Source organism: Acomys russatus, chromosome 26, assembly GCF_903995435.1.
Source record: "Acomys russatus chromosome 26, mAcoRus1.1, whole genome shotgun sequence".
Classification (NCBI taxonomy): domain Eukaryota; kingdom Metazoa; phylum Chordata; class Mammalia; order Rodentia; family Muridae; genus Acomys; species Acomys russatus.
Window position 1 is genome coordinate 50,280,418 of NC_067162.1, and position 20,000 is coordinate 50,300,417.

General features: G+C 50.0%; 1 protein-coding gene across 1 annotated transcript in view; it reads right to left on the reverse strand.

The window, feature by feature from the left end:
- Pcnx2 (pecanex 2) overlaps positions 1–20,000 on the reverse strand; it is a 145,218-nt gene that overhangs the window by 82,623 nt on the left and 42,595 nt on the right. Inside the window, exons 11-15 of the mRNA XM_051169258.1 lie at positions 19,793–19,946; positions 19,608–19,640; positions 12,475–12,646; positions 7,688–7,798; positions 6,767–6,858 (exon numbers count right to left, since the gene is read on the reverse strand). Of these exons, the coding sequence (XP_051025215.1) occupies positions 6,767–6,858; positions 7,688–7,798; positions 12,475–12,646; positions 19,608–19,640; positions 19,793–19,946 (562 nt within the window). The remainder of the gene's footprint in view (positions 1–6,766; positions 6,859–7,687; positions 7,799–12,474; positions 12,647–19,607; positions 19,641–19,792; positions 19,947–20,000) is intronic.

Consider the following 20,000-nt stretch of genomic DNA (forward strand, 5'->3'; position numbering starts at 1 on the left):
GTCTAATAGCCTGACAGTGCGGCTGCAGCGCGTTCCACATGTGCTGAGGAGGAAGGCTTAGGTGAGAGAGGACAAGGCGCATCTCAGCACAAAAGCGCTGGAAAGAGGGGCAGTGCCGGCCTTGCCTCCGAGGTGGGCAGCCCTTACGATGGAATTTATGGGCCTGCGAATGAACCGAATATAAGCTGGTCCAAATCTCAGCGCTGGGCTCTTTAGATCAGATTTAAATGTCCTCTGTTTGAAGAAATAAATTCCTCATATCCCATCAAAGGGGTGTTGCCGAGATCCGCGTCTCACGGGTTCTGACATAAGTCTTTTTCCGACTTTTTTTCTTTTTTCTTTTCTTTTTTCTTTTCTGAAAGCTCATCTAAAGAGAAGGCCCTGCAGTGGGACCCAGAGACACAGTCGGGTCCTTGCACTGTGTGGCTGGCGCAGGCTCTGAGTCAGCTCCTTCCGCCTGCTTCCCAGGGCAGCTCCCGCCCCGGCCAGCTGCAGTGCCTGGCTTCCCAGGGCAGCTCCCGCCCCGGCCAGCTGCAGTGCCTGGCTTCCCAGGGCAGCTCCCGCCCCGGCCAGCTGCAGTGCCTGGCTTCCCAGGGCAGCTCCCGCCCCGGCCAGCTGCAGTGCCTGGCTTCCCAGGGCAGCTCCCGCCCCGGCCCAGCTGCAGTGCCTGGCCCTCTGTTTGAGCCACATCAGGGATTCAAGATTTTCCCGGTAATCGAACCAAAGTCCCTGTTAACAAACGTGGCAAGACACTCGTCCACCACTGAGTGGGAAGAGATGCGCACTTCACAGTGTGTTTCCTTTTGGTGGAAAACACCATGTGTTTATGAGTCAAAACAATATTCATGTCTAGGGGTGGATGTTGGCAAAAATGAGATGGCTAGAGAGTTAGGTGGGATGATGCGTCACAAGTGTGCAAGCCTACCTAGATGGATAAACCTGTGCAGGCACACATGCGCACACCCACGCACACCCACGCACACCCCCACATACTCACACACCCACACATTCAAACACTCACACACACACACACACTCACATATCCACACACTCAACATACTCATTCATACACCCACACACTTACACCCCCCACACACACATCCACTCACACACTCACACACCCACACACATACTTCTTGGAAAACTGGCATTTTTATTATTCTATGCTACTAATAAATTTCCAATCCAAGACTTTATAACACCTTTTATGTGACATTCACTTCAGCAGGAACACAGAATCTAAAACCTGAAATACATATGGGCAGGTGAGAAGGTTTGGGCCACAAGGGTGCCTTTTGTGCAAGCCTGGTGACCTGGGTTCCACCCCAGAAGCCGCAGTTCTGAAAGCCATCCTCTAATCTCCGCACGCATGCTGCAGCGTGTGTGTTCACGCCCACCAGGAATAGATGCACAGTAACAGATAACAAGTATCAGATAAATTACAGTCTGTGTGGGGGGGGGGTGAAGAGTGCTCACCGCCAAGCAACGGCGTCTCAGCAGCAACAATGTAACTGGCCGCAGAGTGTGCTGCCCCCTCCACCTCTCCAGACCAGAGGCAGCTGCCACTCTGTGCTGGTGGCTGTGAGTCTGCATGACTTCTGGTTTATGGCTTATGCACAGGGACCCCAGCCTGAGGTAAAGACTGACAAGCCAATACCATCCCCTGGACTCTGCAGGGGAGACGGATAAACTGCCAGAGACAGGGGGACAATTTCCTCTCTCATCACCACAGGAATCACCTGGCTTGTGCTTTCTGATTGACTAGGCTGGCCAATGAGCTCCAGAGATCTGCCTGGCTCTGCCTCCTCAGCACTGAGATTATACAAGCTCTGGGGGATCCAACTCAGATCCTCCTGCTTGCCAGACGAGCACTTCCTGACTGAGGCACCTTCCCAGCTGTATTTTCTAACACATCCCTGGTAGTGTCACCCCGGTCTGTGATGTATGCCCAGCACTGCCACCCGTGTTCAATCTCTTAAGGCGGCCCACTGTACTGTAGTTTCCCAGGTTGGGTTCTCGGCTTGAGGTCACACCAGGCTGAAATCAGTGTGACTGAACCTCGGGGCTTATCTGAAGCATGAGGTCCTCCCTGGATGCCAGTAGAATTCAGTTTCACGTAGCTACGGGATGCTGTCCTTCTCTTACAGCTGCCTGGCTGCTGGGACACATTCTGGCTCTGAGGACACCCTCAGGCTACATGGCTCTCTTCTGAGCCACAGAGGATGCCACTGTTTTCCTCAAAACCACACACTCAGGTTTCCACTGTGTCTCTTTCCTCTTTAGATCCCCACATCCTCCTTTAACAGGCTCCTCTGAAGAGGGTGGCCAGACCCACCCAGGACAAACCTTTCCGATTACATGTTAGTTTAAATCAGTCACTCAATTGGAGACCTTGCCCATGTCTACAAAATCTAGCACCACCACCCCCTACTGCTCACATTCCAAGGGCAGCAGCTGTTCAGACCCTGCAGGCCAAGCAGCCTTCAGGGCTCACAGGCCACCCTGTCTGACTGGGACTCTTCAGATACTCTCTTCATTTTTACCCACTCAAACTCAACGTAACCAGGCTGTCTGGAGGGAACGCTTATAGGTGAAGGAGATGCCTGTGCCCCTCTCATCAGTCACTGGGCCATGGGAAGGAAGGACCGACTATAAGAAATTAGAATTGCCCCAGGGATCTCCTGCTGGGCTCAGAGGAAAAGCTCCCCTCCTGGAAAATGATTTACAACTTGTCAGATAGCCTTACAGGAGAGACTTGGAGCTGAGGAAACGGTGGGTGGGACCACACCCTGGCTGCATCCTTAATTATGCATAATTCATGCCAGGACACCCCCCAGAGACAGACTTGGGGGCCACTGGATCTCTTTGCTCCTCTTTCAAACGCACCCATGTTGAACACATCTCCCTTCTCTGCTTTCACTATTAATTTGGCTCCTTTACTTGGCTTATTGAGGGCCGGTAGGCGATCCTGGCCTGTTAGGGCTCAGGATGTGAGCCCCTAAGTCCAATAGCACCGAGATCCCCATGGCGTGGGTTTCACTAACTCATTGCAAGTGGAAGAAAGAGCTGTGTATTATGTATGAACCCCCGGGCAAATCGCCACAGTGCCCTGGGTTCCAAGTTCACTTTTGGAATGGAGAAATGCTGGCCTCATCCTTGTCCGTCAGGGAACATAATAAAAGGCAGCCAGCAAGCACTGGGGACCCTTCTGTGAACTCAAGTTCCACAGACGGGCAGGGATCTTATCCGACTGTGTACTGTTCTGATGAACCAGATCATTTGGACTTCACAGGGTTAGGAGGACAGCTGAAGTCAGCAAAGACCTCGGACTCTCCTGAGTGGTTGCTGGGAGAACATCAGTGCACCCCAAAACCCATATTCTAGAACTATGGGTTTATTATACATCTACAGTTAGACTTTAAATCCTGTATATGGGAAGGTGTTCACGTGCAGGCTACGATCCTTGAGTGCTGGGGGTGGGGGTGGGGGAAGAAACCCTCCTACAAGGCATTGTTAATGATGCTTGGGACGCATTAAATTATAACAATGTGCTTCAGCCTCTGGGTCCTCTCTTCAGCAATAAAGCGGAACTTTTTTTTTTTTTTTGTAACAGATAATAAAAAAAAATAGCAATCTAGGTTTACCTAGACAAATAGAAATCCTGGCTAATTAACTGCTGAGCCATTTCTTCAGGGAGCAAATATTCTAGTGGCTTTTGTGTGTCACCGTCAAATGTGTAAGTCATGGAGTGGAGGGGGGTGGGGGTTGGCTGCTTTGTGTGATTTGCAACTATCTCAGGTGAGCCAAAGAGAATATAAGATTAAAAATGGATCAGATTTTCCTTCCTAATTAATATTCCCGAGGGCAAAACCAACTCACGGTCACCCCACAACGATGCTGAGAGAAAGGCAGGGATGCCTGAGAGAACGGTGGCGCCTCATCCTGGCATCTGCTCTGTGTTTCTTGTTAGTTGTGAGTCAAAAAGCATCAACACAACTGATGAGGTGGAAAGTGCCTTCGGAGGCAATGCTTGTCTTACAAAAGACATCTAAAACCAGCAGGCAAAATGTCACGTGAGCCACGCTGACTCAGGCCCAGAACGTTCAAGGCTCTGACTGTAACCTCACCAGCAACCCTCTCTCATCCTTAAACTCATATAAAGCCCTTCATATCCCGTAAGATTTCACTCAAAAAGGAAATAAAGAAGCCAGCTCATATGGTGAGAGACAAATTGAAACTTCACTTCCTTTGTGAATGTTGCTTACTCTTTGCGTCTGGTTATAAATTAAGTCCTCTGGGCAAAGTAACTTCGCAAGACTCCGATCACATTATCGCCTCTGCCGAGGCAAGAGGGAGTATCTCTCTCTTAGAACCCGCAGTTATGTCTTTGGAGCACACTACGGCTCTCCTATGTAATTCTCTTTTTAAATGTCCCCCTGTGTAAAGTGTCTCATCTCTGTGCTTAATAAACTGGATAACTTTGCATCACTCTGACATGCCCTGGACTTCTTTTCTGCGTCATTGTCCAGGAGTGTTGGTCCCTAAAATGGGGATTTCCCAGGCTCCTTGCAGCTGTGCTGGGCTTTATCTCCCAGTCACCATGGGCAATGACAACAAAAATAAATCAAGGTAATAACAAAAATAAATCAAGGTAATAAGCACAAACTGGAACCTAGCTAGAGAGAGACATACCCCCAGCCAGGCAGCTGACATGCAGCCGTGGTTTGTGAGGATGCATCCGTCCAGCACACTGAAGAAGGGAAGGAGGGAGGAGCACCCAGAAGGGATCCACACACCCCAGTTCTGGGCTGACCAGTGCGATGGCTGTTCTGGAATTAACTAAAACCAAAGTGGCTGCGTACATGTGTGAGGGATTTTTTTTTTCTTAATTAAGTCATTTGAAGTGGGAAGATGTCTTGTTTTGAGACAGGGTCTCTCTGTGTAGGCCTGGCTGTCCTGGACTCCCTCTGTAGACCAGGCTGGCCTTGAACTCACAGCGATCCGTCTGCCTCTGCCTCCCAAGTGCTGGGACTATAGGCATGCACCACTGTACCCCACTGGGAAGACCAAGTTTTAATCTGGGTGGGAAGATGCACCTTTAGCCTGGGCCGCAGCTTCTACCGGCAGGCCATACGAAGAAGACAGAAGGAGGAAGCTTGCTCTTTGCCTACTCGCTCGCACGCCCACTAGCAAGTCCATTCCTCACTGGTGTTAGAGCCAACTTCTTCAGGGTTCCAGAGTGTCCTGAAGACCACCTGAGACATCAGCCACAGGAACTAAACAATTACTGGACTGTTGGACCATCCATTGGTAGACAGTCACTGATGGACTAGCTGGGCCACAGCCTGTGAGCCATTCTAATAAATTCCAGATGTATATTCATGAATAAGGCAGAGAGAGATCCATTCTGTTAGTTCTGATCCTTTAGAAAACCCTAATTAATACAGTCAGTTTTTGTGGAAGATGGGTGGACTTTCCTTCCCTCCCAGTACCTCCCCCCATGTGAATTCACACCTAAGTCACTTCCCAGCATTTAACAGGTGTCAGACTGGAAAGCAGAGAGTCAACGTGGGACCATCTGAAAAGTCAGCACTCACAGAGGAGAAGAAAGAAATGCGAATTGCTTACTTTTTTTTTTTTTTTTAACCCAAAAGGTGTTTAAAATGACAACTAGAGCCATTAATATTCTGTTCCTACTTGTTGTGTGTTCTGTATTAAGCAACAGAAGCCAGTTAGTTCCTCAGGTGACACAGACCTCCCTGGCCTCTGTCCCCCTTGTCAGAATCCTGCCTCAGTGCTCTGGAATCCTCAGGGCTGGGAACCCGGAGAATGCAGTGAGCTTGCAGAAAGACGGCCTCCATGGCTGCAGCTGTGCTTGCTTCTGCAGGCCACGACTAGCGCTGTGTCTCCTTCCCCCATTTCCTCCTGTTCCCACACAAGCAGCTTTCCTAGTCCTGACCTCCTTCCATTTGGACACTGTTCATGGACTCCTCTCACGGAGAAGGATCTAGAAAGCTTCCTCTTGTTCATACCCCCGTCCTTCCACCAAAGATACAAAATTACTCAAAGCCTGACTGATCCACAGCCACACTGTGTGCACATGCCGGAATGGGACATACTATGCAGCACTTACACAGCCACACTGTGTGCACATGCACAATTGGGACATATGTGTGCAGCAGTTACACTTCTGACAGAGTATCCTGGGCTTCTGGCATCTGTACTTTTCTAGTTTCCTTGGCCATGCCCTGGGGTTTGCTCTTCTTGGTCTGAGGAACTCCGAAGTCCACTACACTCTAGATTCTAGACTGCTTGTGACCAACTCATCCCATCCCATCCCATCCCATCTCATCCCATCCCGTCCCATCCCGTCTCATCCCGTCCCATCAGTCTCATCCTGTCCCATCCCATCCCGTCCCGTCCCCTGGCCCACACAGCTTCATGCAGGTGAACCCCCACCCTATTTGGGGTGCTACTTCAGAAAAAGCACAACAGATATGTGGGTGGCATTGACTCCCACGGCCAGCAGAAGTCCTCCTGATGCCCCTGACCATGGCAGGGACGTCATGGGGGACTGGGTGGGTGCGGCTTACACCCTAGGACAAGCCAGGTATGGTGATGACCTTTCTGCAAACTCAGCCAGGCCCTGTCACCCCCTCCCAGATGCTTATATTCCATTTATTTTATAATTTAAAAAGATCTGACTAAAACAATGCGCTGAGCGGCACCAGCTGACATCCTCACCGCGGTGTGACGGCACACTTACTCTCACAGAGCTGAAGCAGACGGCATGGAGCAGGACGGCTGCCAGGACACTTCGGCCCACGCTGTACACAGCTGATGTAATCCCCGAAACAGCTGCAATACAGAGACCACCACAGCTTACTAGACGAGGCAGAGGTGTAAGCAGGGAGGGGCTGTGGTTTTCAGGATAAGTTGCCTGTCTGTGGGGGCCGTCCAAAGACACAGGTTCCCGCTAGGGTAGGGAAGAGTGTGACCATGGAACTGACTATCCTGAGAACAACAGAACCAAAGATTAGCCATGTATGTCACTCTCAGGAAACACTGAGGTCATGTGTGTTTCGGGGGAAAGATTGTCAAGGCTCATAGGAACTGTCACAACACACATCAACAACACTACAGGCACACACTGACCTATTCCCACAATGATGCATGCACGTGTACACACACACACACATGCGCACACGCACACACACACATGACATTACAGGCACACACTGACCTATTCCCTCAATGATGCATGCACGTGTACATACACACACACACACCACACATGTACACACACACCATGTACACACACACACACACACACACACACACTACAGACACATAATGACCTATTCCTACAATGATGCATGGATGTGTATACACACACACACACACACACACACACACACACACACACACACACACCGCTTTCTTCTAAAGCATAGTTTGAAGGGACTCACTCATTTACTCCAAACCAAGGGATGCCCTTCCCTCCCCTGTATCTTTGCTTTTTCTTTTTCTAGGCGGCCACTTCTGACTCTATGGAAATCCAAACTAAAGCAGGTTTGGGCCTCAGGATGAAGCAAAGCTTCCAGTTTTGCCCCAGCCCTCTGTCCCTGGGGCTACTAGACCTTGTCCTAACTTACAACCCTTCCCAGGGCAAGCAGCACAGACTCACCGGAGCCTCCGAAGAGCAGCATGTCAATTTGTTCCAGGAGGTAGGTGCAGAAGGTGTTGATCTGAGGGAAGAGCCCAAGGAGGGAGAGCACAGGGAAGCAGCATAAAAACACTGGAATAAACAGACAGATGCAGCCGTGAGCTGAGGGGAGGAGGGGGCGGCCATGGCCACGCTGTGGCTACAACACTACCTCTCCCCCCTTCAGACTCTCCACCCCACCCAGGGAAACTGAGTCAACAGGGGCTCCTCTCACCCAGGACATTGGGGGCTGAGAAAAAAATAGAAAGTGCGTTATTCAGGGCTGGTCTCACAGATGGCTCAGGACCTAAGGAGGAGCTCAGGGGTGGGAGGGAGGGAGGGAGGGAGGGAGGAAGGGAGGGAGGGCAATAGCCAGCAGCTCAGAACAGAATCAGACCTGGGAAGATGAGGGAGGTAGAAGATAGAGAAAATTCCAGAAAGATGTACAAACAAGAGATAGTGGGGGGAGCCACACTTGTGTAAAGATCCACAAGGCCAGACACTCATGTTGTAAAGCCAGGGCCACACTGCTCTGGCCTATTTTTAGCTGACCCTACCCCCACCGCCTTCACCAAGAGCAACTCACTGTTCACTCAACCTTTTTATCCCCCATCAGATACAACCTTTAAAATGTAGCAGACCCCTAGCAAAGGGGATTCTCACAAGGAGGAAAAAGGTGACCCCCTGAATATACACAGCGCAGCAGTAAAAGGACACACAGAGGAAGTTATTCCTGCAGGACTTGGAGGTGTGAGCCTATAATCGCACCTACTCAGCAAGCTGAGACAGGAGGATTGCAAGACCCAAGACAATTTGGACTATGGAGTAAATTGAGGCCAGCCTTCGGAAGTTACTCAGAGCCTATCTCCAAACAGAAAGTTAGCAGAGGGCTGGGGATTTGGATCAGTTGGGGAGCACTTGAGTAGATATTTGAGGCCCTCAGTTCAATCCTCAGCATTTCTCATCTATCTACCCATCCATCCATCCATCTACCTATCCATCCATCATCCATCCATCCCCTGCCGCCTCTAGCTCCACCTCAACCTCTCCTCATCATTTACCATCTGTCCTCCTCTTCTAGCCCTTGAGATGCTCTTCCCTCACACTCCCACTCTCTTCTTCACCTGCACTGCCCCTGGTGGTTGGACACGTGATCCCTTGAGCCCAGGGGGGCGTCCCAGACTGGCGGACTCTTTGAGCAGCAGATCTGACCTCCTGAAGCTGTCCTCTCCTCATCTAAGGATGGGAGCCTGACTATGTAGTCTGAGGCAGACACACCCCAAGAAGAAGCCCTGCGGGGATCACTCCCCATGTCCTGGCTGCAGCCCAGGGAGGGCCAGACACATGTGGTCCTGCTTGGGGTGCCAGTGGCGTCACCACAAGTCATGCGTGCTTAGCTCTTTTTTGTCTTTTACTGTGTGTTCTTATATAGGTTTTCTTACACCCCCCCTGAAGGATGCTCAGGTTTATTGCCGCCGCAGCTTAGTTGTTATGGGACCTGTTCCTGTGATGAAGTCAAGACCCGTGTGAGTCCCTTGTGGCCCTAAATCAGTGTGAAGAGTCTCCTTTAAAAGGAGGCAATTGGGTCTGGGACGTGGCTCAGCCAGCAGAGGTCTTGCCCAGCATTCACGATGCTTGAGGCTCACTTCCCTGCATCTTATAAGATTAAGCACGGTGCTACACGCCTATATCTCAGCACTCAGGAGGCTGAGCCACATCCGGGCCACAAGTTGAAGAGAAGCCTGGTTTACCCAGTGAGAGCCTCAAGCAGACAAAAGAGAGAACAGGAAAAGAGAGGGAGCCAGGGCAGGGAGTGACGCGGCTGTACTGTGATTTAAAAAGCACAGTAAGGGCTGGCGAGGCGGCGAGGTGGGCAAAGCCTTTGTTGTACAAACCTGGGGGCCTGAGTTTGACCCTAGAACCCGTGGTGGAGGAACTAACTCCCAAGAGTTGATCCCTGAATTACACATGTGCTGTGACATGGGCAAGTACACACACACACACATACACACACACACTCTCACAGATACATGCATACACATACATACTCTCACACACACTATACATATACACACATCAACAACACAAACCATCACACACCATACATACATACAGTCATACCCACAAGACACATCATAACACACTCACACACACAAGGAACACATACACTGCACACACACTCATGTACACACATGACACACACATAAGCAAACATTTCACATACACACAAACACACACCATACACATATACACATGCATATGCACACACACGCACACACACACTTTGGGCCCACAGACAGACAGCACAGGGAGAGATGCTGTGCTGTGCAGAGGGAAGATGCCCAGCTGCACTGGATCATGGACTCAGCTTCTGCTTTCCTTCTCCACCTGGTTCTGACAGGATGATGTCCCTGCAGCCTGACAGGATGATGTCCCTGCAGCCCGGGAAGGTTTCTGACAGGAAAGTAGCTTCTCTCCTGCCGGCCTCACAGTCCTTGCTTCTCCTTCTTTCCTAGCTGAGCCCTGGAGGTGACAGTGGCAACAGTTACATCTCCAGCTCTCCTAGTGAAGAGGCTCCACAAAGCACGGTGACCTTGAGTTGCCCTTGCTGGCTCCCACAAAGTCAGAGCCCCCCCCCCACAGAGCCCCACCCCCCTTCTGCTTTGTTCTTTCACATCTTCCAATCCTGTTGTGCTCTGTGCAAATCAGTGCGCCTAACGCCGCCATGCCTCTTACTCGCCTTGCTATTCGTCTCCTTTTCTTTTATCTGCGCCCCAGATGCCATCCAGTCAGCCTGCTCCGTTACTTATTGCTGTTTTTTACCTGTCACTGCAGGAGCGGACAACCGTGTACTAGGAAGTTTTAAGGAAATATGTTCCAGGAGGGAAGTAAGAAAGCCATACTCCATCTCTCCCACACCCCAGAGGACTCAAAGGAAAACAAACGGACCCTGTGCAGCAGCCTGTTTGGAGGCGGTGGTTACTGCAAAGCAAGCAGCCCAGGCTTCAGCCAAGCAGAGCTCTCTTCCCTTCTGAGCCCCAAGAAACTCTGCTTCTCCTGCCATGGAAAGTGGGCCACACCAGAACTCAGGGCACTAGCTTCCTCAGAGAAGGAAAGTAAAGAAATGTAAAAAGCCAGGGTGAGCAGGACCCAAACATAAAAATAAATTTGTAAATGAAAAACTGTGTCAGGCTTTGCCTCTCTGGCGTCTCTCTTCCTTCTCTGCCCCCTCCCTCCCTCCCTTTCTCCTCCCCCCTTCTCCTTTTTATTCTGGTTTTTTTTTTTGGGGGGGGGGCTGTGTTTCTGTTGTCTTTTAGATAGGATGTCATGTAACTCACACTGGCCTCCAACCTGCTATTTAGCCAACAGCAACTCTGAACTACTGATCCTCCTGCCAAGTGTTGGGGCCAGAGGCCTGTGCCATCGCCCCCAACACCTTCAAGTCTCCTTTTACGATTATCTGTAAAATGGTCTTTTTAAAGAAGCCAGCTCTGAGGGCCAAGGGAGCTGTCGCTGATTTATGAGTGGGAAGAACTCCAAACGCTCATTTGCTCATTAACTTCCGGAGTGCTTCAAGACTGCCGAGGTATCCCTCGCTCAGCCCACCCTGCCAAGGCTTATCTGGTGCCTATGGGTTCCAGGCACTGAGAGGAGGGCAGGACTTCAGCACTGAGAGGCCAAGTGGGGTCTCTGCTTCATCCACACTGAGAAGACAAGCTGGCCAAGGAGACGTTAATTAGCCACGACCAGGGGAAGCAGATTACTGCCGCACGGGTCAGTCGGGTGCTGTGAAGTCAGGGAGGTCAGAGGATGTAAGGTGAAACTTAGGGAAAAGAGCCTTCGAGGAGAGAAGCCCACAGAGGAGAGAGGAACAGAAGGCAAGCCCAGGGGAGCTCTTGTTAACTGGCACATCCTCGTCCCTTTAAGAGATGGAACTAAAATCAGTGGCTCATATGGTGATCTGGGGGAAAGGTATCCAAGAGGCACACTTGGGGAATGCGCTTGGATACAGACATCTCACATCCTTCCATGTCTGCTGCCTCTGATACTCGGCTCCTTGTGTGACCTTGAGCTACGGGCTCCAACCTGCTACTTGAAAAAGGAAATCGATTGGTCTACTGAATTAAATTAAAATCCTAAGGAGCGTTCTAAAGTGTGTTCATGTGCTTCCCACTGCAGCGGGCAGGACCTCGGGGGAGGGATGGTGGGCTGAGGAGATAAAGGCATGCAATGACCGCCCTTCAGACAAAGGCAAGGGCAGCAGCCCCAGCAGCAGGAGTGGGCACTTGTCCTCACAGGAGGCGCTGACCAATCTCCAACCCTTTTATTCCCCTAGGCTTCTGTGTCCTGCTCAAGCTCTGGGGTTTTCTAAAGCACGTTCTCCAGGCCTTTGGTGTTGAGCAGTTTAGTTCATCCATGGGTGTGTAACAGAAGTGGGCGGAGTGTTTGCCTTGAAAGAGCAAGGGTGTGAATTCCACCTAATCACGTAAAAAGCCAGACATGGTGGCCAGTGCTTGCGGCTCTACGGTTTGGGAGGACAGCCCGGGTGTGTTCTAGCTTACTCTCCTCCTCCCCCCTGCTGCTCCCCCCCTCTTTCCCCCAACCTCCTCTGCTATATTGGGCTCAGAGTCCTCTATGGACACAAGCCAAGAGGAAACACTTAGCCCCTCACAGCCGTGGTCAAAGGTGCCAGCTTTTCTCGTTAGGATAAAGGGGAGACAGACACACCTTCCCTTCCCCAGACTCCTCCCCATGACCCCAAAACTCACCTATCAAGTGGTCCCTGACTGACTGAAGGGTCTCCGTTGTAAAGATCTTCAAGCCGTACACGACGTAGCTGGGAGGGCGCCTGGCTTTGGCTCCTGCATCAAGAAGCAAGATGAGCCCACACAGCACGCAGAAATAGATGGGCCTGCTGTAGGCGATGATTTGGTTGTGTCCCTAGAAAACAAATACAATTTCTGGGTTGTACCTCTTATTTTGACTCAGTGACTCCCCCAAACTTACACCACATGACTCAACTGGCACTAACCCCAACGCTCATCCCCACCCTCAAAACACCAGGAAAGGAGGGTGACAGACGGACAGATGCATAAGCAATGCTTGATGCCTGCTTCGCCGGATTAGAATGAGAGCATCAAAGAGGATGTTGCCATTCAGGTCCAGCAAAATTTACTTAAGATTTTAATTGCTGCCAGCAGAGAAAATCTAGTTGAGTGCTCTCCTGGGTGCGGCGAGGGGGCCTTCCCTTCTCCTTGCTCCTTTCTAGTGCAAGCCCCCTTGCAGCCTTCATCTGTTAGATACCTCTAACGTGCACTCTCTACCAGGAAATAGCATTGTGAGTGGGGATTCAGTGCCCTCAAGGCAGGAAGCAGCTGATGGGAGAGAAAGCTGCTGTGGTCAGAGCTGCAGGTGTGAATCTTAACATGGCAGCAGCCAGAACAGTTAGCTAAAAATAAAATAAAATAAAAACAACAAAAAACCAGCATGCTCTCTTGACTAATTATTGGCAGTATTTTTCATCTGAGGGGAAACAAAACCTTTGCAGACCTCATCTTTGCCTTTAAAATATTGTTAAAAGAGGTATAAATACTCCTTAAAAAAAAGAAAGAAAGAAAGAAATGGCTGTGGGAAACTAAAGGAAAGAGTGGCAAAATGGCACAGTGGTGTCTGGTGATCAAAGCTCCATCCCAGACTCTCACATGAGGGTAGAAGGAAAGAACCAACTCCACAACGTTGTCCTCTGGCTCCACACATGCACCATGGTGTGAGCAAGTGCACACACAACACACGTGCACATCACGTACATATACACACACACGCCACACACATGCCACACACAAACACACATGTGCAACAATAATAAAACAATAAAATATAAATAAACATAAAATAATAAATTATTTTTAAATAAGGAGATGGGATTCTGTGCCACAGGCTTTAGGCCAAAAGCCAGCAAAACTGCAACATCTGTGAAATCAACGCACAATTCATAAGATTTAAGAAAGCAGCAACAGGGCTGAAGAGATGGCTCAGCAGCTAGGGGCACTGACTGCTCTTCCAGAGGACCCGAGTTCAATTCCCAGCCACCACCCAGCTCACAACTATCTGTAACTACTCTACCAGAGGATTTGGCACCCTCACACAGATACACATGCAGTAAAAACACCAATGTACATGACAATTAATTAATTGTTAACTAATTAATTAAAAAGGAATTGAGTCAAAGCAAAGAGGAACTACTTGCTTACTCCAGAAAAACATTGTTCTAGAAAAAGAATGATTTAAAGAAAAGAAAAATGAAAGCAGCAATAATGAACCCAGCGGAGGGTGCGCTTTGCAATCCCTGAGCCACCTTATGTGCAACCAGCAGGGGCGGAGTGTGGCGTGGTCTCAGACAGGTGTTTTTAGTCACTGCCTTGAATGGGCTATATTTAGAAATGGGATTTAAATTGCCAAGGCTTCCAAAATAGAAACAGTCCTATTCGGAGACCATCTTTCAACAGGACAATACCAGCATCTGTCACAGAAAGCGTCCGCCTTTGTTCCTGAGGCCAGGCTTGCTCTTAAAAAGAAAAAAAGAAAAAAAGAAAAAAAAGATTGTTGCACTAGCAGGGAATTTTCTTCAGAATCCAAGTAGGTCATGGATTAATAAGCACAAAAGAATACTTTCTTTGCATTAAAAAAAAAAAAAAAAAAAAAAGACCAAAGTCAGAATGAAATCTAAATCTCCTCACTAAGCAAGCAGCAAAATAAAGTAGCCGGTATAAATGGCCGTGTGGCATGTCAATACTCCATGCCCGGGCCGGGAGACGTTTCCTTAGACTGACGTGGTTTAGGAAACGTAATTAAACAGCTGTCACTTGTTCTGGCTCTTTCTCTTATCAGAAGTTAGTGGGCTGGAGGGGCGGCTCAGTCAGTAAAATGCTGGCCTTACAAGGATGAGGTCGTCAGTGCCAGGCCCAGAAGCCAGTGTTGTGGCGTGTGTGCCTACAATGCTAGTGCCCGGGAGGTGAGACAGGTGGATTCCTGGGGCTTGCTGGCCAGCCTGGCAGGCTCCAGGTCAGTGAGAAACTGTACTTCAGCCCCCCTTGCCCCCACTCAACCCCAGAGTAGTCCGGTCCCCGTGCTAACAACACACACACACACACACACACACACAACACTAAAATACATCATCTAGGAATAGGCGGTCTCTGACCTTGAACAATATGAAATGCCCTCAGGCATCTTTCAGGAGCTTTATTATCAATAGAAATATGTGACCATGTCATCCGTGATGCTAATTTATGAAAACAAACACAGAGTCCTGGCTTATCTGATTATGCATGCCATGTTGGGGGGGTCTCAGTGCCACCCTTAGCATGTTGCTCATACCCAGCACACAAGCCACCGTGTCTTCCCTGAGTCACCAGAATCCTCACTAATGAAATTCTTGCTCTCCCCATTGCTGAGTGCACACCTGCATCAGCTGTCAAAACCCCCCAAGGATTGATTTCAAGTTTTTAATAAAAAAATTTTTTTTCTCACCTGGTCCAGTAGGTGAATTCTAATGGTCTCTTTAAAATCCCCTCGGTTTCCCCAGTATGGCCTATAACCTTAACTCTCACAGCATGCTGTTGCATGCCTGGGAGCATCCTCGAGGCTGCTGACCTTGTGTGTGTGTGTGGGTTTCCCATCAGTCCTGCCCGTCACCAATGCTCTGCAGTAGACAGTTGACAGAGCAGGTTGGACGATCCAGAAAGAAATAAGAGTCCCGCAGGGAAGCCTGCCACCGGGGGCTAAGTGACCGGCCACCTGCACACTTTTTACACTCAAGGTAGCTCATGAATTGCAAAGCATACTTCTCTCCTAACTTATTTTTATGTTTTTTTTTTTTCTGGCATGATGGATTTCACATTGATGAAGATGGATCCTTGCCTGGCTCTTGTTCTGGAAATTTCATTGCATGGGGAAAATACCTGGGCTCCTCTCCTCCTCTTCCTCATCAGAGCTTCTAGAGACACCAGCTCAAACCAGGGCTGAATCTACTTAGAAGTCCCTGTACTCCAGTCAATGGCGGTGACGAGCATGCACAGGACCCTGATTATCACGCACCGTGACAGTAAGGAGCCCTCTGCTTCCTGCTCCACACCTGTGACACACCTGCTTGGATCAGGGAGGGTAGCTTGGTCTATTCTTTTCTTTTTTCCCCAGACAGGGTTTCTCTGTGTAGCCCCCGCTTCCTAGACTTACTTTGTAGACCAGGCTGGCCTCCAACTCACAGTGATCCAACTGCCTCTGCCTCCGTGAGTGCTGGGCTTAACGGCATGTGCCACTACGCCTGGCTGTTTGGTTTATTCTTATAAGAATCAGACAGTATGGCTCCAGCTCAGCAAAACAGCATGGGCGTCACTGTTAACGACACCGCAAATCTTCCTGAAACATGAGGCTTGCCTGTCACTCTCCCCTCTCCATTGTCTCAGTGTGTGCTGTATCACATTCCAAAGCACATGCAGGGTAGGAATGACATATGTGTGATGGTACATGCCTGCATTTGTGTATTTGTGTGTGTGTGTGTGTGTGTGTGTGTGTGTGTGTGTACAAGTTTGTATGGGTGCACGCATATGTGTAGAAGCCAACACTGTGTGTCTTCCTTAATCACGTCCTCTCCTTATTTTATTTGACAAAGAGCCTCCCGGTGAATCTGGAGTTCTTTGACTGTCACACTGGCTGGCCAGTCAGCGGCAGGGATGCTCCTGTCTCTGTGCCCACGGTGCTTGGACTACAGATTTGTGTCGCCCTGCCTGGCTTCTACATAGGTTCTGGGACCCAACTCTAGCCCTTGTGTTTGTGTGGCCATCACTCTACACACTGGGTGTCTCTGCCACTCCAGGGTAAGGAATGTCTGATGCCCTGTAACAGCGCAACAGCGAGGGAAAGGCACAAGAAGGGAGAAGGTGATGGAGATGCTGGGATGGGCTGCAGCAGCCTCCAGAGCTGCACACCCGCCCCGGGGTGCTGAGGGGCATCCCGACACTACATCTTTTTTTTTTTAAATTAACTTATTCAGATTACATCTCAATTATTTTCCCCTTGCTTGTCTTCTCCCATTCCTCCCTCCCTCTTTCACCCTATTCCCCTCCCCTAGGTCTGTGACAGAAGGGACCTCCTCTCCCACCATATGGTCACAGCCTATCAAGTCTCATCCTGGTAGCCTGCTTATCCTTCCTCTGAGTGCCACCAGGCCTCCCCACCAAGGGAAAATAGTCAAATAGGGGCACCAGAGTTCCTGTCAGAGTCAGTGTCCACTCTCCATACAGCTGTGGATAATGTCCTGTCCCTTGGCTAGATCTGAGTAGGGGTTCAATATTTACTGCATGTATTGTCCTTGGTTGGTGCAGTAGTTTGAGCAGACCCCTCTGGGTCCAGATCTGCCCATCATGATGTTCTTCTTGTAGGTTTCTAGGACCCTCTGGATCCTTCTATTTCCCCATTCTCCCATGCTTCTCTCACCTAGAGTCCTAATAGGAGGTCCCTGCATCTATCCCCATCTCCTGGTAAGTGAAGACTTTCATGGGCGACACTACATCTTAATACCCTCGCCACGCTGCTGCCAGGGATCTTGATGCTCAGACTCTCGGATAAGAGATGTGTCAAACGCAAACCAAGTACAGGGAGGAGAGGAATTTAACCAGCCAGCATCGGCCACCTCAGGACCAGCACCTCATGACCACCAACGAAAAGCATTCTTTAATTATGATGACCTAGAGAAGATTAAAAATCAGTTCTAAACCCTAGATATAATTTGTTTAATGCATAATGGTGGGAAGATACCTTTGGGTGTTTTCAGACTCCATGGGGGCTGGTGGGCGGGGCTTGCTGGGGGCTGGTGGGCGGGGCTTGCTGGGCTGGTGGGCGGGGCTTGACGTGATGGGCAGGAAGGACAGGAGGGTAAAAGCACATGGCTGTGGCCTGCACCTGCACAGTGGATGCTGACCCCCAGCACCCAAGGCCACCAGACCAGGCTATGTGTAACTAAAGGCTGGTCAAATGCTACTGAGCCACCAAGGATTTGTCAGGGGTGAACCCAGAGTCTCCCCTACAAAGTGGACTCCAGGTTATGGGGATAAAGGGTAACTGGGCACCTGAACACAAGGAATGAAAGGAGATGGGTTTCACACACAAGGCTTCCATGCAGGGGCATGAAAAAGAACACCACGGCAGGCCATGAACTCACACCTGTTGTTACAGTGGCATTTATCTCAAAAGGGAAAAGTAAGGTCTGGTGAGGGCATGGAGAAAGGAGACCCCTTGTGTATTATGAATGGCACTGCTGCACACAAGGGGAAGCAGGCTGTCGGGATGAGACCTGAGGTGCTGTGGCCATATGACGGGGGAGGAGTCTCCTTCTGTCAGAGGTCTAGGGGAGGGAAATATGGTGGAAGAGGGAGGGAGGGAGGGAGGGAGAACATCCAAGTGAGGGGATAACATTCAGGATGTAAGATGAATAAATTTTAAAATATTTTTAAAGGAGAAAAAAAAAAGGATGGTCTGATGTTTTCAAAAAAGTACAAAAGGCAGATGAAAGCACTTGCCTTGCAAGTGGAGGCCCTGGGCCTGGATCACCAGCAGCCACCCAAAAGACAGATGGAGCAGGAGTATTTGTAAGCCGAGTGCTCTTTCAGTGAGATGAGCAACAGGCAGGAGATTCTGCAGAAGTTCATGGGTTAACTACCCTGCCACAGACAACAGAGAGAACACTACAGAGAGGTCCTGCATCTTACAAAGCAGACGGTGAGGGTCAACAAAGCAGATTGTCCTCTGAGCTACACACACACACACACACACACACACACACACACACGTACATACATACATGTGCTGCAGTATATGTACCTGTGCAAATATATGAATGGAGGAGGGCTTGCACAGTTGCATGTGCCCCCGCCACACACACAGTAGGAGCTGGATGTATGGTTCAGCAGTTAAGAACTTTGGCTGCTCTTCCAGAGGACCTTAGCTGCGTCTCCAGCACCCACGCCAAGACAGAGGCTGCATGACCTCACCTTGTGTGGAATCCAACAGAGTCTGATTCACAGATAAAACGAGCAGAGTGGTGGGTGCCAGGGAACAGAGGAGGGAAAGCAGAGTGCTGGCAGAGGGCAGAGTGAGCGAGTCAGGCACGTGGGGTCAGTGAGCTTTGCACATCTATTGCATAGCACAGCCATGGTGGCCGTCCTTGATGCTATTATGTAAAACGTTCTTGAAAATGGCTAAAATGGGTGACACTGCAAATATTCTCACCAGAAAAAAAAGTACATGATGTGACAGATGAGGTTAACCTGAGTTCATCATTACGTCATGTACACAGGAGGACATTATAACTTACCCCAGATTTTAAAATATGAACAGCCTATGACTACATACTAAGAGCACTTGGGGAGCAATTGCTAGGCGCCAGCCAGTGTCTGCAGCATGCACTACTTACTGACTTACATTCAGCACCCACTGACCTTAATCAGCTTTATTTGCACATTAGGGAACTGAGGCATATGCGTCATGCTCAGCATCGGTCAAGTGGATAAGTGGGAAACAGAGGCAGGCGGCACATGGCAGTCAAGCTGCTGTGTCTTTTCTCATAAGAGCTCAGGGAACACAGTGACCTGGCACACAGCGTTCACCCCTGCCTGAGCATGCCCCCCCCCCCCCCCCCCCCCCCGCCACCAATGCCAACGCACCATGCGCTTAGATCCAGCCAGAGCTTAGCGCCATGCACTCGGGGATCCATCCACCGCTTCTACCTCCTGTATGCAAGATGCAGACACAGATGCAAATTGGACCCTTTGAATAGCCGTCTGAGTCGCCCTGTTTTCAACACAAGCAGACAGGACAAGCTACCGGCCTGTCCTCGGGCACTTACGTGTATTGGTGAGGCAGGGTCAGGCTGGACGCTCTAAAACACAAACCAGAGGGCCTGGGTCACCTGCGATTGCAAGCTATGCTGGTGACAGTATACACATGTGCGCATGCTCGAGAGCACACACACACACACACACACACACACACACACACACACACACACGCACACGCACGATGGGCTCTTGCCTTCAGCAGGGAGTACTGGCAGCTGGCCATAACCAGGCAGAAGAGCAGGACCCACAAGTCTCTGCAGAAGCCGCGATTCAGAGTCAGAAACCCCAGGAGGGAAACCAGAACGCTGAGCAGAACTGCCACCATGTTCTCCTTCACATCTTCAGTTCTGTGCAAACACACAAGCAAGCACGGGCTAAGACCCGCAGGTCACGCTGTTACC